At 40.4% G+C, this 16,998-nt stretch overlaps 1 protein-coding gene across 1 annotated transcript; it reads right to left on the bottom strand.

Moving 5' to 3' along the window:
* Positions 1 to 1,696: 1,696 nt before the first annotated feature.
* LOC111960669 (cyclin-D1-binding protein 1 homolog) lies at positions 1,697 to 15,763 on the bottom strand. Its single transcript, XM_023982843.2, has 8 exons — positions 15,405 to 15,763; positions 14,091 to 14,187; positions 11,155 to 11,228; positions 8,720 to 8,796; positions 8,008 to 8,261; positions 4,721 to 4,781; positions 4,337 to 4,383; positions 1,697 to 2,374 (listed from the first exon to the last, which is right to left on the bottom strand). The coding sequence occupies exons 1-8, from the start codon at positions 15,508 to 15,510 to the stop codon at positions 2,266 to 2,268; spliced, it is 825 nt and encodes a 274-aa protein (XP_023838611.1). The 5' UTR covers positions 15,511 to 15,763; the 3' UTR covers positions 1,697 to 2,265.
* Between the last annotated feature and the right edge of the window lie 1,235 nt (positions 15,764 to 16,998).

Here is a 16,998-nt window from a genome sequence, read left to right as displayed (position 1 = left end):
AGCGTAGCCAACTTGCCAAGGGCAAGACCATTCCTATCCTGTTCTGTATGAGGACCATTTCCTGCAAGGTAAGAAAGGGTGTGTACATTTCTAACTGTATGACGTTAGAGACATTCTTGTGATATGGGTAGGGCTCCTTTTAAAAGCTCTGGCATCCTTTCACTACAGTACTATGACAAGCAACTCGCTCCACTTGCAAACATAACCACGTGACAGACGGCTTGAATGGATTTTGGTAAGTCAACTAGTACTGCTCTTTGCAAGATCGAATTCAGATAATGAAAAATGTGGATATTGAAATGTCAACGTAGTCTATATCATGTTAAGTGACAGAGGGTCATATAGTACAGTGACTGGGTAATTGGGTGACTTGAAAAACTAATACTGAGTATGGTAAAGGTGTAGAATGTTAAATTGTCTTACACCAATAAGGATTTAAATATTTTGGATGTTCTGTTCATTTAATCATTTCTGACAGCTGTTAAAAAAAAAAAAAATTGGCCTGTACAGTATATTGCAGAGAACTATATAATATTTACAGATATGGGCAGATCAGCAAATTATGTTATAGAAGGACATAACATGCGGATTTGTTCCTGTGTCTGTACATATTTTGTATACAGTTACACTGTAGTTCATTATACAATGTTATCAGTACAAGCTTCCTTTTTTGGATACTTCCTGCTGTTTAGGGCCTTTAATTTCCTCACTGCCATTAAAAAAAAGCAGCTTTAACTTGAATTAAATGTCATAGGCTACTCTGCAAAAAAAGTGTAAAAATAGATTAGCTTTTTCATACTGTCCCAAAGTTCTCTTTCACCTATTTTTATGCATATTGTGCATGCATTATGCATGATGAAAGGCTGAAGTGTTTCTCATTCCAATGGTCTCAACCAGCCTGACTGACGACCTGTTTCTGCTTTGCTGCTGTCAGGCAAGACAATGACAAAAACAGAAACAGATTGATGTCCACATTGCACATTTTATGTGTTTGCAGACCACATTCATGTTAAACATTGCATTTGTTGGCTCAATCAGAAATGACCTTTAAATGGTGCATTGTCCAAATCAGCAATCGGATTGAATCCTGGCCTAAATTATATGATCAGGAGAACATGACTGATTATGACAAAAATGTGGTGCATTTCAAGAGGGCAAATCGTTAAGGTCTTGAAAAGGTCACTAACGTTGTCCTGTGGACTCTACACTATGTTGGCCTGTGATACCATGACATTGAAATGCATTGTCTGTGTTGTCAGATCTGACTATCCCCATCCCCTTCTGTGTACAGTGAGCACATGCTGGAGAACAACAGCATCAAGGTTTTGGCTGTGTAGTCTGTCCATGAGAGATTATTGAGCTCTTGGCTAAACTAGAAAGGACATGCAGTTATAGCTTTGAGTTCTCTCATCTGTGATATTTTACACACAACCTTGTGTGTGTTTGTAGTTTAGAAGTCAAATGTTTTAGAGGTATAATTTGTTCATGTCTCCTCAGATTTCCTCTGCTAAAACCAGGGCATAGGGTATGTGTGCAGGTGCCCTTCACTCCAAAGAAGGTAGTGGCTGAATTCGACTGTGGCCAATTCACAGATATTAAGGCAAGCTGCAATGTGACCGGTGTCTACAGGCAGATCTTAAAGCCCTCGAAGAATAACGACAACCACTTCTGAAAAATAAATGTAATCCTGCTCATGTTTGAGTGCAAGGCGAGTTACTTTTATTTTGTATTTACAAAGTGCCGGTCATTATCATATTTTATAGCATGGTCTTCATTGTTGAACAATATTCAGCAARAATTCTAATTTTCAAAAAGTGGGCAGCAGAAGTACACAGAAATCGCTTTCCCTCAATGTATAATACTGTAGTTTGAATGTGTACAAATTCTATGAAAACARGTATATGCAAACGGCATCTTATTGTTATTTGCAAAGTCAAGCCTGTTGATTAAAGATCTCCAAACAGACTTATGCCACTGCAAAAYATCCAGCTAGATGAGTGGTAAAGCCAAAATTAATCTATAAATATTTATACACACATGAATCAAGATTTTTATGTTTTGCAAATATGTCTGTCTTAATGATGTATAGAGTGTGTACACAAGGGGGAAGTAAACACACTTGTGTAACATTCAACAAAGTCCATTGAGCTCAAGGTCAGAGAGGATGTCCTCTTCACACATGCGCACACACCTTCCCTTTCTCCATAAACGTGTACACACACACCTTTGTCTCCATTCACCTCACGCACACCCTCCACTCGTCATCTAGCTGGAGCCTTGAATCAGAGCTTTGATCTTCTGTAGGTTGTGATCCAGGGCCCCGTTCAGAAACTGCACCCAGTTCAGGTCTGCTTCTAAACACACGTGACTCACTCTGAGGGAAGAGGACAAGAAGGCTGTGTCAAAATAGAGTACACTAAAAMGCAATCATTTTCTTCCTTCCCTCATTCATCCACCTATCAAATCCTCTCAGACTGGTCCCCTTGACGGAAAACRAATAATATTGAGACACAAAGAGTTTAAGTGAGCGGTGATGTAAAGAGCAACTTAAGTCATTATTTCTCTCATGAAGGTGTAATGGCTGGCTTCCTCCCTACAACTATGATGCATCAGAAACTAGTGGCTCTCAGTAGACTGTAGCTCATCCGCTACCATTGTACAGTCGTGGCCAAAAGTTGAAAATTACACAAATATTAATTTTCACAAAGTCTGCTGCCTCAGTTTGTATGATGGGATTTTGCATATACTCCAGAATGTTATGAAGAGTGATCAGGTGAATTGCAAAGTCCCTCTTTGCCATGCAAATTAACTGAATCCCCCAAAAACATTTCAACTGCATTTCAGCCCTGCCACAAAAGGACCAGCTGACATCATGTCAGGGATTCTCGCGTTAACACAGGTGTGAGTTGACGAGGACAAGGCTGAAGATCACTCTGTCATGCTGAGTGAGTTTGAATAACACACTGGAAGTTTCAAAAGGAGGGTGGTGCTTGGAATCAATGTTCTTCCTCTGTCAACCATGGTTACCTACAAGGAAACATGTGCAGTCATCATTGCTTTGCACAAAAAGGGCTTCACAGGCAAGGATATTGCTGCAAGTAAGATTGCACCTAAATCAACMATTTATCGGATCATCAAGATCTTCAAGGAGAGCGGTTCAATTGTTGTGAAGAAGGCTTCAGGGCGCCCAAGTCTAGCAAGCGCCAGGACCGCCTCCTAAAGTTGATTCAGCTGCGGGATCGGGGCACCACCAGTACAGAGCTTGCTCAGGAATGGCAGCAGGCAGGTGTGAGTATCTGCATGCACAGTGATGCGAAGACTTTTGGAGGATGGCCTGGTGTCAAGAAGGGCAGCAAAGAAGCCACTTCTCTCCAGGAAAAACATCAGGGACAGACTGATATTCTCCAAAAAGGTACAGGGATTGGACAACTGAGGACTAGGGTAAAGTAATTTTCTCCGATGAATCACCTTTACGATTGTTTGGGGCATCCGGAAAAAAAGCTTTTCCGGAGAAGACAAGGTGAGCGCTAACATCAGTCCTGTGTCATGCCAACAATAAAGCATCCTGAGACCATTCATGTGTGGGGTTGCGTCTCAGCCAAGGGAGTGGGCTCACTCACAATTTTKCCTAAGAACACAGTCATGAATAAAGAATGGTACCAACACATCCTCCGAGAGCAACTTCTCCCAACCATCCAGGAACAGTTTGGTAATGAACAATGCCTTTTCCAACATGATGGAGCACCTTGCCATAAGGCAAATGTGATAAGTGGCTCTGGGAACAAAACATTGATATTTTGGGTTTATGGCCAGGAAACTCCCCAGACCTTAATCCCATTGAGAACTTGTGGTCAATCCTCAAGAGGCGGGTGGACAAACAAAAACCCACAAATTCTGGAACTCCAAGCATTGATTTTGCGAGAACAGGCTGCGGCCCAGAAGTTAATTGACAGCATGCCAGGGCGGATTGCAGAGGTCTTGAAAAAGAAGGGTCAACACTGCAACTATTGACTCTTTGCATCAACTTCATGTAATTGTCAATAAAAGCCTTTGACACTTATGAAATGCTTGTAATTATACTTCAGTATTCCCTAGTAACATCTGACAAAAATATCTAAAGACACTGAAGCAGCAAACTTTGTGGAAATTCATATTTGTGTAATTTTCAACTTTTGGCCACAACTGTACTGTCTGACATTAGAAGCCAGTTCTATCAGGTCTTTCCAYAAGAAGAATTTATAGATAAGCCCTGCCAAGTGGATGTTTCAGTAGCCAACAGGTGAAAACACAACACTGTTTGCGTGGCTCACAGACAAACAGGCCCTTCTATACACACCTGATGATATCCAACACTTTCTTTAGCACCAAGGTCAGTTTACATGCCTGGAATGAAGACAAAGAGAGCGTTTGGAAGAAACATCATAAAAGTATATTTTAACAATTACAAGCCATCCCAAACATACTTCAGCAGAAAATAAATGAAGTGTATGTATACAACATGCCAAGTTGTCTGTCTCCTCCCCTATTGTGTTACAACTACTTCAACAAAGCCTTTCAATAAGGAAAACCTAATAGCATTAACAAAGTAAAACATTAAAATAATGTTATTATTCATTTGGAGCCACCACTTCCAATTAAACAGCACAACTTTCGTCATGACTGAGGTACAATCACTTAATTATATACACTGTCTATGACACAAATGATCCAAGCGCCTTACGTTTTGATCCACTCCTGAGTAATCCATGGGTGGGTAGAGACTGAGTACCAGGTCATCAACACTGGAAGCACAAAGAGAGAGTCAGAGGTCAACCCCATAAAACAAGCGTTGGTTCCTGAGTTAAGCGTATTGCAAAGATTACTAGATCTATCATATACTGTGACCTCGTCCAAGGTTCGTCCAAGGTAAGTGTCTGGTGTGGACACTATATACACTTTGTCTAATGATGCACAAGCATGAGAACAAACTATTCTCAGTCATTACATGAGCAGATCTGGCATTCAGTGTAGTTGTATCAACCTGCTTCCTAATTGTGCATCAATTAGCTATTAGCTATTAGCTACTGCATTTTTTCTTTAAAAACGACTTTTGCTGCTTCATGTACTTGATGGCAAGGGGCTTTGGAGGTACTAGGAACCAACCATTTATCAAACTTCTGCAGAGTAATGCCAAAACCTTGTTTCCTTGAAAAGCAACATTCAAGGAAGCAAGGTTTTGGCACGGTTGCAATATTCCAGAAATCCTGCTCATTGGATTCCAGATGACTTGCTCCTGATTCTGGGAATATTCCAACCGGCATTTCTGGAAAACAGTGGAATTTTGGGAAAGCTACCACCGCTCCTGCACTTTTCATTTCTCTTATATATAGATCTGTCAATAGCCCCCGGATCTAGTCTCGAGCGATGCATGTCATTTTTAGCTGACAGTACAGTCTGATTGTAGTGGGAAACTAGCTACACCGTTGCATTCAGAAGAAAACTACTCCTTTGATTTGGTAGACAGATTTTAGCTCACAAACAGCTTGTCCGTAGTTGTTTTCCTCAAGTATATGGAGTAGCCAGCCAAATAGAAAAAATAGCCAGCCAGGGAGTTCCGGGCTGGGGTGCGGGCATTGGATTCCATCCGAAATAGACAGCAAAATTATTGAATAGTTGAATTACTTTACCTCCCAGATTGGTCAAATTTGTTGTGTTGAGTAGAAAGACATGACTTTACAATTATTGAACATTTATTAATTSAGTGTGTTGTTTTGGATATTGTCTAGGCCAGTTTTGGTTTGCCAACCGTGCCAATTTTCCTCCAAATTCACTCGAAGCCGGTGTTATCACTTTACCAGTAGGTGTGTGTCACRGTTTTAATATGTGTGGGAGAAAATCATGCATTTACCTTATTTATTTTATATTAATAGACAATTATATACACTTAATAAATAGTATGACCTTTCTATTCTGTTTAGTTCTGTTTTTCTGTAAAGGGAATGGTTCCACTTTAGCTTCCTGCAGTTAGTCTGGGCTATAGTCAAGGAAATGGGTTTTTGCCAGAGATACAGTTGAAGTCGGAAGTTTACATACACCTTAGCCAAATACATTTAAACTCAGTTTTTCACAATTCCTGACATTTAATCCTAGTAAAAATTCCCTGTCTTAGGTCAGTTAGGAACACCACCACTAAAAATGTGAAATGTCAGAATAATAGTACAGAATGATTTATTTCAGCTTTTTTGTTTCATCACATTCACAGTGAGTCAGAATTTTAAATACACTCAATTAGCATTGCCTTTAAATTGTTTAACTTGGGTCAAACGTTTTGGGAACCCAAGCTTCCACAAGCTTCCCACAATAAGTTGGGTGAATTTTGGCCCATTCCTCCTGACAGAGCCGGTGTAACTGAGGCAGGTTTGTAGGCCTCCTTGCTCACACATGCTTATTCAGTTCTGCCCACACATTTTCTATGGGATTAAGGTCAGGTCAGGGCTTTGTGATGGCCACACCAATACTGTGACTTTGTTGTCCTTAAGCCATATTGCCACAACTTTGGAAGTATGCTTGGTGTCATTGTCCATTTGGAAGACCATTTGCGACCAAGCTTTAACTTCCTGACTGATGTCTTGAGATGTTGCTTCAATATATCCAAATAATTTCCCTTTCTCATGATGCCATCTATTTTGTGAAGTGCACCAGTYMCTCCTGCAGCAAAGCACCCCCACAACATAATGCTGCCACCCCCGTGCTTCACGGATGGGATGGTGTTCTTCAGCTTGCAAGCCTCCCCCTTTTTCCTCCAAACATAAAGATGGTCATTATGGCCAAACAGTTCTATATTTGTTTCATCAGACCAGAGAACATTTCTCCAAAAAGTAAGATTTTTGTCCCCATGTGCAGTTGCAAACCGTAGTCTGGCTTTTTTATGGTGGTTTTGGAGCAGTGGCTTCTTCCTTGCTGAGCGGCCTTTCAGGTTATGTCGATATTGGACTCATTTTACTGTGGATATAGATACTTTTGTACCGGTTTCCTCCAGCATCTTCACAAGGTCCTTTGCTGTTGTTCTGGGATTTATTTGCACTTTTCGCATCAAAGTACGTTCATCTCTAGGAGACAGAACTCGTCTCCTTCCTGAGCTGTATGACAGCTGCGTGTACCCATGGAGTTTATACTTGCGTACTATTGTTTGTACAGATAAACATGGTACCTTCAGGCATTTGGAAATTGCTCCCAAGGATGAACCAGACTTGTGGAGGTCTACACWTTTTCCCCCSTGAAGTCTTCGCTGATTTATTTTGKTTTTTCCATGATGTCAAGCAAAAAGGCACTGAGTTTGAAGGTAGGCCTTGAAATACATCCACAGGTACACCTCCAATTGACTCAAATGATGTCAATTAGCCTATCAGAAGCTTCTAAAGCCATGACATAATTTYCTGGAATTTTCAGAGCTGTTTAAAGGCACAGTCAACTTAGTGTATGTAAACTTCTGACCCACCAGAATTGTGATAGTGAATTATAAGTGAAATAATCTGTCTGTAAACAATTGTTGGAAAAATTACTTGTGTCATGCACAAAGTAGATGTCCTAACCGACTTGCCAAAACTATAGTTTGTTAACAAGAAATTTGTGGAGTGGTTGAAAAACGATTTTTAATGACTCCAATCTAAGTGTATGTAAACTTCCGACTTCAACTGTAGCTTGAGTTGACAATGACTGATAAAAACCTACAAACGGCATTCCAGACAAGATGTGGTGTGTGACCTGAGATAGAGATAGCCTGGAAGAGTTTAGAAGAACGCCTCATTGTCTCATCATCCTGGCATCTGGGAAACTAAGCCAGGGTTGGGGGTAAAACATCCCGTGTAGATAATCAGGAGATGAACCAACCACCATCAATGTCATCTGCCAAAGACCAAAATCAACCTTCTAACCTAGCTCTACACCCTAATAAGCACTTATGTAGACTAAACTCCCTTAACTTATCCATCCCTTTAAATGCATTTGGAATCGACCATCCTCTTTTACCTGGGGCTGATCTCCTTGGCGATATCAGCCAGGTCATCCAGCTGCGCCACAGTCTCTGGCATGCTTACGTTGCCATTGGCCTTGACGGCAGACACCAGCTTCTTCAGGCAGGCAGCAGATGCTTTCATCAGGCCCTGGCAGGGCGCCATGAGCTGGCGGTCCTCCTCGGACCAGTATGTGTCCTGGTTGCCCCGCGAGTCCTGGTCCTCGTCATCCAGCACGTCACTGAATGGGTCCTGGCTCTCAGCCTGCGCCTAGTGGGAGAGGGGATTTGAGGATATAAACTTGGGCTGTGTCACAATTATTGTGCCTTCCTCCCAAAGTGTGCACTTGTTCACTTCCTTTCACTGATTTAAAAGGAAATGACTGATACAAGACATATGGTGGAAACTCCCTTCAGCATCCACAAATCCAATGCTTTATGGTGAACGAGTGTACACTTCAGGAGAATAAAAAACATATATATTATTGGGACACCCAAGCGAACACGAGGACAAGTGTAGGATACAAAAGGGACATATGGAGACAGACGAGATGGCAACATAAGGTGACATTACATTTTCAGCTCAATGAAAATGCTAATGTATTCATGGAAAACGTGTACAGCCATTTTTATTAAGTTAGCTACAACAATTATAAAAGGGTTATTTTCCTGAAGAAAATGTGGTGAGAAGTGAAATGAAGCCATCATTGGTGAAAGCGTAAAGGGCACCTGTTCCATCTCCTCTATGGCATCCTTTACCACCCCGATATAGGAGGCCAAGACCCCCAGCACTGCTGCCCGGTTATCTGCATGGACAAACACGACAGGCACAGACATGCTCTTATGGCCCTATGGTTTTCGGAACAATCAGATTGTTTAATACAGCCCTTTTTACACCAGCAGTTGCATGCCTAACCATGTATATTTATGGCTCTGGGCCAGACATTATATACACACACACTAGATTTTTTTTTACAGGAATATACTGTACTAACATGGGAATGTACACAGTTGGGGATTGCTTTGGCATAGTTTTTCCTTGTACATAAAACACTTGATTACTTGGGTGCCAATCAAAATGTATCATCCTTTTCTTACGCAGCTTATCTTTGTCAGAAAAATATGTTCTAGACTAGAGCCAAGTATTATGAAATGTCTGGTTTTCACCAGACATAATAGGACCCATCTCCCCAAAAAAGTTGACTCAAGTTTGCCAAAAAGCACCTGGATGATCTTGGAAGAATGTTCCATGGACAGAGGAGTCAAATATATAACTCTTTGGATGAAATGGGGCCCATTATGCCTGCAGAAAACCAATTACTACATTCCACAGTAAGAACCTTATACCAACGGTCAAGCACGGTGGTGGTAGTGTGATGCTTTGAGGATGCTTTGCTGCCTCAGGACCTGGGCGACTTGCCTTGATAGAAGGAACCATGAATTTTGCTCTGAATCAGATAATTCTAAGGGAGAATGTCAGGCCATCCGTATGGGAGCTGAAGCACAGCAAGACAATGATCCAAAACACACAATCAAGTCCACATGAAAACAGCTAAAAAGCAACAAATTTGACRTTTTGAAATGGCCCAGTCAAAGTCCAGACCTAATCTCAATTGAGATGGGCAGGACTTGAAACGAGAAGTTCATGCTTGAAAACCCACAAATGTCGCCGTGTTAAAGCAGTTCTGCATGGAAGAATGGGCCAAAATTCCTCCACAGCGACGTGAGACTGATCCACAACTACAGAAAGCATTTGGTTCGAGTCATTGCAGCTAAAGGTGGCACAAGCAGTTAAGAGTAAGGGAGGGGGCAATTACTTTTTCACACTGGGGCATTGGGTGTTAGAACAATTACATACTTATTTCATAAACAAAGTTATGTTATTTGTTCACTCAGGTTCCCTTTATCTAATATTAGGTTTTGGTTGAAGATCTGATAACATTCAGTATCAAAAAGAGAGAAAATTAGAAAGAGGGCAAATACTTTTTCACAGCATTGTATACTTCAATGCCTCATGAGCTTTGATCAACCCAAAATATCAGCTTGTTTGATGACTCCAATGTTTGTAAACAACGCAAATGTAAACAAACTGTTTAGCCTCAATACACAGTTAAAACTATAATTTTGATATCATGGATGATCAGTCCTTCCTTCCATAGCTGTCTATGAATTTGAGAAGTGTTACATTTCTCCAGGCCCATCCATTTTTAACTAAAAATGAAGCAGGGTGGCCACTTTGTTATTGCTACAATTAAGGATTCTTGCTTTAAAAATAGCCCCGTACTACAAATGTAAGTTGAGGAGTTAGCGAGACAACTTTAAGTTCTATTTAGGATAACCGGTACCATGAAATTGGCTCACCTTTTATACAGGTAMATTTCTATGGCAACGAATCATTCAGATCTAACCTGCTCCGGGGTAGGCTAACTACATTTAACCAGAATGAAGAATCAGAGGCGCAAGTTGAGGACCAACGTAATCAGATTCCCTCCCTCTTACAAAGATTGTGTCATCATCCACTTGATTTGCGGAAGACTGATTAAATATTTATTAAATCAAATATGTTTTTGTGTTAAAAAACCTATCACATTACACATTTAGTAATGACAAATGCATTGGAAACTTCACACACAGTAAAACTTTAGTGGGGAAGAAAGCTGCTCGTGCATTGATAACCACACCAAAGTAATAAAATAAAGACGGCACTTCTAAAAGTCAATTTCACACGATAGCCTGCTGAATTTGCTAAACTTTTTAATTKATGTTCCAACATCGTCTTACTGACGAGTTCGGCGTTCCACTAGCCAGGTGTGACATGCACACGCAGTTACAAGCCTGCTAGAGTTAGCGGCAGGCAGACGAGCAATATCCACTGTCGTAGTACGTATGAAGCCTGAGCTGGAATGGAAGGCAACTGAAACTGGCTAGCTTTAGGAAACCCTGAGTAGATCTAGCTTGCTTCGTAGTATACTTTTCTGGACATGGAGGCTCAGGGCTGCGTTCAGCAGGGCAAACCGTTGTGGAACATTCAGATAGAAATACACACATCTTGTTTACACAATCTGACATGTACAGTAAGCAATCATGCCAGCTCTATTCATGGCATTCTTATCTGCAACGTTCAGTACATGCTGAACTAGATGAATTCTGTAAAGTTTACTCACCTCTTGGTAAATGTGCAAACTGGTCACACGCTGACCATACCCCACCTGTAGATTGGAGCTGTTCCTGTGATAAACTAAATAAAAAAGCTTTAGTAAGAATTGTAGGTCCTTCAATAAAACGGTATAATTCTACTATGTCTGACAGACACCAACTAGGATTCCATCCAATTGACGACAGATTTTCATGCAAAAATCTGCATTAAAACAATACGTACATTTTCCCACCAGAGATGTTTCTATGAAATTGACTTGTACGGATAAAAGGCTGTGTGATGACGTACTGCACATTAAAAATAACTTTGCGGTTAAATTCCCATGTACCGAATAAAAAAATACAAGTTAAGATGGGTTTCAATCGCGTTTCAATCGCATTTTCAACTCTACGAATGATTTTGTCACCAAAACTGTTGCGTTATATAGAAAATGTGCCCACTCCCATCTTTGCACATGCGCTCTGGCCAACAGCCCGCAGATACAGTGGAGGTAGGCTAGCCTAAATGATGATGCTATTAAGAGCGAGAGTATTTTTATTTGTCAAATGGCAGCCAAGCATCAATCGTCATGTCACCAGAACAAAACCCTCAATATTTATTGGAAAAGAGCATCAAGCTCATCACCATGCACTTTCACCACCCTGTGAAGTTCAGAACTTATTTTATCTGTTGCCTAATAAACCACATGCTTTCCCAAGTAGTAGTGGGAGGACCACAACATATCATTGTGTGATTTGCGCATAAAAAGCTATTTCCAATCGCCATTTCACGCATAATTAATTTTACTGACACAAAAAGATTCCACCATGTTGAACAAACAAATTGTGTTTCGGCATTTATTAAATTGTACTGACATTTCCTTTTTCCATCAGCCCAGCGTTGACTTTCCCATCTGTCAGGTAACTAATCTGCATTGAACTGTTTGGATCGAAACCTGCTTACTGCTATAGTTGACATGCTAAAAAGGCAAAGTTCACCCAAGTTGATCACCAAACACATCTATAGAAAAGCCAAGCGTAATTTTTTTTCTTGTGTTGCACTGTTGGTGGTAGCCACACCTGATTCAGAAGTCCTGCGCACCGGGTAGGCAAAGTGCTCCCATTTTGGACGATTTCGTTTTTCTGAAAAGACAAACTTCGCTGACCCAGCATACTGGGAGATCTGTGGCTAAGTGTACATAGTGCGCTGGCCAATCGGATAGCTCAAATCACTGTGCCTACAAGCTTCCACGACCTGGCCACAGCAAAGTTTGGTACCAGCCTAAGAGAATATCAAACTTTTAAAACCATGACCAGAGACTGTCAAAGAATAGAGCAAAGAGTTTCTGTTTTTATGAGTTCATGTTTAAGTTTTTAATCAACACTATTACAAAACACACTTCTCCCAACTCCCACTTCAGCTGCTATGAATGAGTAGCCAAGTATATCGATATCCCTGCGTTTTTATTCATTATTAGCAGCTCGTTGGTGTCTATTTTAGTATTGAGGAATATTTAACTTTCTCTGGTCATAGTAACATGAATTTGTGCATGAGGCAGATGYAGAGCGACTCAAGGTTTTCCATCAGGTGGAAGACTGTGTCCCCTCTCTGGTCAGTCTCACCGGATGAAAGGAAAGAGAGAGCAGGGACCATGAGCAGCCTCTGCTGCTCTATCCCTCCCTCCGCGGACACTAATGCCTTGTTCAAAACAAATGGGAACTCAGAAATCTCCGACTTCAGTGCATTCAACACAACTGGGAACTCAAAAACGATCATCCAACTAGGCATTCCAAGTCAGAAACTCTGGGCTCTTTCTAGAGCAGTTGTCTTCAAAGCATGACCATCAGTCCAGTAAAATAAAAAAGCTAATTATTTCAATTTATGTTCAGCTGTACCTCGCAATTGCTACACCAACTGATCTATTTTGCATCAAAGCTCAAGTTCTGAAATAATTTGGTCTGAGAAGAACAATATTGGCAGGTCAGGCATATAGCCAAAATGCTGTAATAATATATTAGGCCTACTGCACAAACCTGATTCCTACAGAATTGTTTTTATTAGGGTAGTTTTTTTTACATTACAAAAAATGTCTCAGTATAAGATCTCGGCTTGCTTTTTGACTGTGAAAGTTATCTTGACTGATTTCTAAGTGACCCCAAACTTTTGAATGCTAGTGTATGTTGTCGGCAAATCTTGAATAATGACTACTGCCTGTCAAAAAAACATAATATTTTGTCGTTGCGACCTTGGAGCATGGCCTGTCTCCCAGGCCTTCGATTCCCACAACGCATTGCGGCCTGATCCCTCCACCTCTATCGAGCTAAATGAGGGCATGAAAACTGTCACTGGGTGCATTTCACCTACAGCGATATACATGCCTTAGTAACAAAATTATTGTTTGTGCTTCTGCAACTAAGCTTGAAGCAGCCTCCTCCATTATAGCTCTTTAACTTTAAAACTGGTTGACTGCCTGTCGGTCCACCGGCTTTACCCAAATGCTGTCAAAGCGAGCAAAGTTGGCTGCAAAGACCACAAGATTTGAAGGCAATTGCCAAAGCAGAAACATTTCGCTTGACAAGAGCTTCAAATAAGATTTCTTAAATAGGTGAAAGTTGTCAATTACATTTCCAGAGAGTATTACCAGTGGGTTGATTGAATACACGTGAGAAAAACTATTTGGAACCTTTTCCTTTAAGACTCTGCATCAATTCTACTAAGGACACCACTAAGAACACCCTGAAAAATGTTTATTTTATCGTTTATGTTTTGTATCGATGAGAGAATATCTCCATAAAATTACTCTGTTCAATTCCAAACTCCTGCACTCCAAATGTAGGCAATAACAAATCCTACACAGTAAATAGCCATGTAAAAAAAAAAAWTGTTGAAATTCTAACTAATAACTAGCCTTAACATTGTAATGCATATCGATGTAGATTGTTTCAAAGCTGTGGGCAGTGTTACCTCTGTAGTGGGGAACTGACGATGACGTCCACCAGTTGCACAATGCCATCTAGCACCTCAGCTGTGGCATCTCTCACCAGTCTCCGCAATGTGATACCTACAGGAGTAGGAGAGAATTGAAAGACAACTAAAAGCCAATAGGGTGTATCTGTTTTGTTTTTTGGGGGGGGGGGGCATTTGGGGTTAAAGCAACAACAAAACATGACTGAAAGTTAAGTCGATCTCAGATTGATTTTCTGAGGCCAGGTTAACCACCCCTTTCATGTAAAAAAGTCATGACCATCATGCTTGTAAAGAAAGAGGGTCATTTTGTACATGTATTAAACTGCGAGTTTGACCAATTCCAGTCCCCTTGCATAGGGGGTCTGGGATCCTCTCCGGGATCATGTTTATGTAAAAGGACTGAGAATACTGGCACCATTTAAAATAGAATTTGCACCTCAGAAATGAGCCCAATAACATATTGGTAAAAATGATAATATCATTTTAACATATTGGACCATGTGTCTATTATCATATACATCATTAGCAATAAGCACTATAAGTTATAGCCCAACTGATGCAGCATAGTGGCTATAAATACATAGGCTGAAGAATGAGGTTTGTCCTTCTGCATTTACCCATTGGACACAACATCCTGATTATTATTATTCACTCTAAGAAAAAAAACATGGATTTCTATAATAAAGCATTTCATTGCCCTTGTAAGACACCATTTTCCCTTTATTAAGAGTGAGCCTTGAAAGGAATATTTATCTCGCATAGAACACACAAGCCGACTAGGTAAAAAGGAAAAATATTCTACTAGGGGGTTGTCTGATTTTGTTTTAATAACATGGCAAAAATTGTACCACTGGAAAGTTACACCCTGAGTGATAAAGTATAGGCTTTGAACCACTGTTTGAGTTGAGGGCTGCCCCGGTGCATATTATAGACCATTTAATTCCCTTCATCTGAATATCTGAGTGTCAGCAACAATCATGCATGCCAGTTCAGTGCACACAGCATAACATAGAAAATAAAATATTGTAGAATACATTTGGGAATTTATTTCATAGGACAGACATGATTCTGTAATCTTCAGTCCCCCCCAACAACCCCCTCAGAGAATTGTATTGTGGATCTACACTGACCTCAAAGAGAACTCCAACCACCGCATATTATGTTGACTTCAAGCAATCCAAGTATTTCCCTATTGATCAGGGTAATAATTCCAACTAGGTATGCATGCATATATATATATATATATATATATATATATCCCGCTAATATCAGTCCTACATGCAGACACTTTCTGCATTTACTGTAGCTTACCATGGCTTTTGGGCAACCAGTAATACACAGTGGATAGTGCCAAAATGCTCTTCTGGATGGATTCAGCAAACTTCTCACCATCCTGATGAGGAAGAAGTGGAAACATTTACTAATGACAAAATGTTTACTAGCATTATGGTTATAACTCAATTAAAATTGAACTTCAATCCCATGTTTTAGAGACGACGGGGAATGCAGCAGCAAAGTGTAAGAAGGGTTGAAGGGGATTGGTTAAGGTTTCAGACTTTCAGTTTTGGGATTTGTTTTACGTGTTTTAATCTACAGTTTGAGGCATGGAGAATCACGATTGGGAGACTGCCTGTCGTGGTCTTCCATGCCTGACTGCAGTGCCTGTCAGCATTCCCCCTATCGCTGGTGGCAGCTTCGCAGTAGTCAATATTTTGGGCCAATAATTATGGATGTTTGCGTTGAAGATCTGATAACATTTCAGTATCAAAAAGGAGAAAATTAGAAAGAGGGAAATACTTTTCACAGCATGTATACTTCAATGCCTCATGAGCTTTGATCAACCCAAAATATCAGCTTGTTTGATGACTCCAATGTTTGTAAACAACGCAAATGTAAACAAAATGTTTAGCCTCAATACACAGTTAAAACATAAATTTTGATATCATGGATGATCAGTCCTTCCTTCCATAGCTGTCTATGAATTTGAGAAGTGTTACATTTCTCCAGGCCCATCCATTTTTAACTAAAAATGAAGGCAGGGTGGCCACTTGTTATTGCTACAATTAAGGATTCTTGCTTTAAAAATAGCCCCGTACTACAAATGTAAGTTGAGGAGTTAGCGAGACAACTTTAAGTTCTATTTAGGATAACCGGTACCGAAAATTGGCTCACCTTGTTATACAGGTAAATTTCTATGGCAACGAACATTCAGATCTAACCTGCTCCGGGGTAGGCTAACTACATTTAACCAGAATGAAGAAATCAGAGGCGCAAGTTGAGGACCAACGTAATCAGATTCCCTCCCTCTTACAAGATTGTGTCATCATCCACTTGATTTGCGGAAGACTGATTAAATATTTATTAAATCAAATATGTTTTTGCTGTGTTAAAAAACCTATCACATTACACATTAGTAATGACAAATGCATTGGAAACTTCACACACAGTAAAACTTTAGTGGGGAAGAAAGCGCTCGTGCATTGATAACCACACCAAAGTAATAAAAATAAAGACGGCACTTCTAAAAGTCAATTTCACACGATAGCCTGCTGAATTTGCTAACTTTTTAATTATGTTCCAACATCGTTCTTACTGACGAGATTCGGCGTTCCACTAGCCAGGTGTGACATGCACACGCAGTTACAAGCTGCTAGAGTTAGCGGCAGGCAGACGAGCAATATCCACTGTCGTAGTACGTATAAGCCTGAGCGAATGGAAGGCAACTGAAACTGCTAGCTTTAGGAAAAACCCTTAGTAGATCTAGCTTGCTGCGTAGTATAACTTTCTGGACATGGAGGCTCAGGGCTGCGTTCAGCAGGGCAAAACCGTTGTGAACATTCAGATAGAAATACACACATCTTGTTTACACAAATCTGACATGTACAGTAAGCAATCATTGCCAGCT

The sequence above is a fragment of the Salvelinus sp. IW2-2015 genome, linkage group LG1 (genome assembly GCF_002910315.2).
Source record: "Salvelinus sp. IW2-2015 linkage group LG1, ASM291031v2, whole genome shotgun sequence".
In the NCBI taxonomy this organism is placed as follows: domain Eukaryota; kingdom Metazoa; phylum Chordata; class Actinopteri; order Salmoniformes; family Salmonidae; genus Salvelinus; species Salvelinus sp. IW2-2015.
Note: the sequence above shows the minus strand (reverse complement) of the source record. Positions and strands in the feature narration are given on the sequence as shown.

Excerpts from the sequence above, each read along its gene's own strand:
- LOC111960669 (XM_023982843.2), bottom strand. The coding sequence starts at position 15,510 with ATGTTTCCACTTCTTCCTCATCAGGATGGTGAGAAGTTTGCTGAATCC. Across the intron at positions 14,188-15,404 it reads CTGGTTGCCCAAAAGCCATG|GTATCACATTGCGGAGACTG; the intron begins GTAAGCTACAGT and ends CTACTCCTGTAG. Across the intron at positions 8,797-11,154 it reads GTTTGCACATTTACCAAGAG|ATAACCGGGCAGCAGTGCTG; the intron begins GTGAGTAAACTT and ends TTGTCCATGCAG.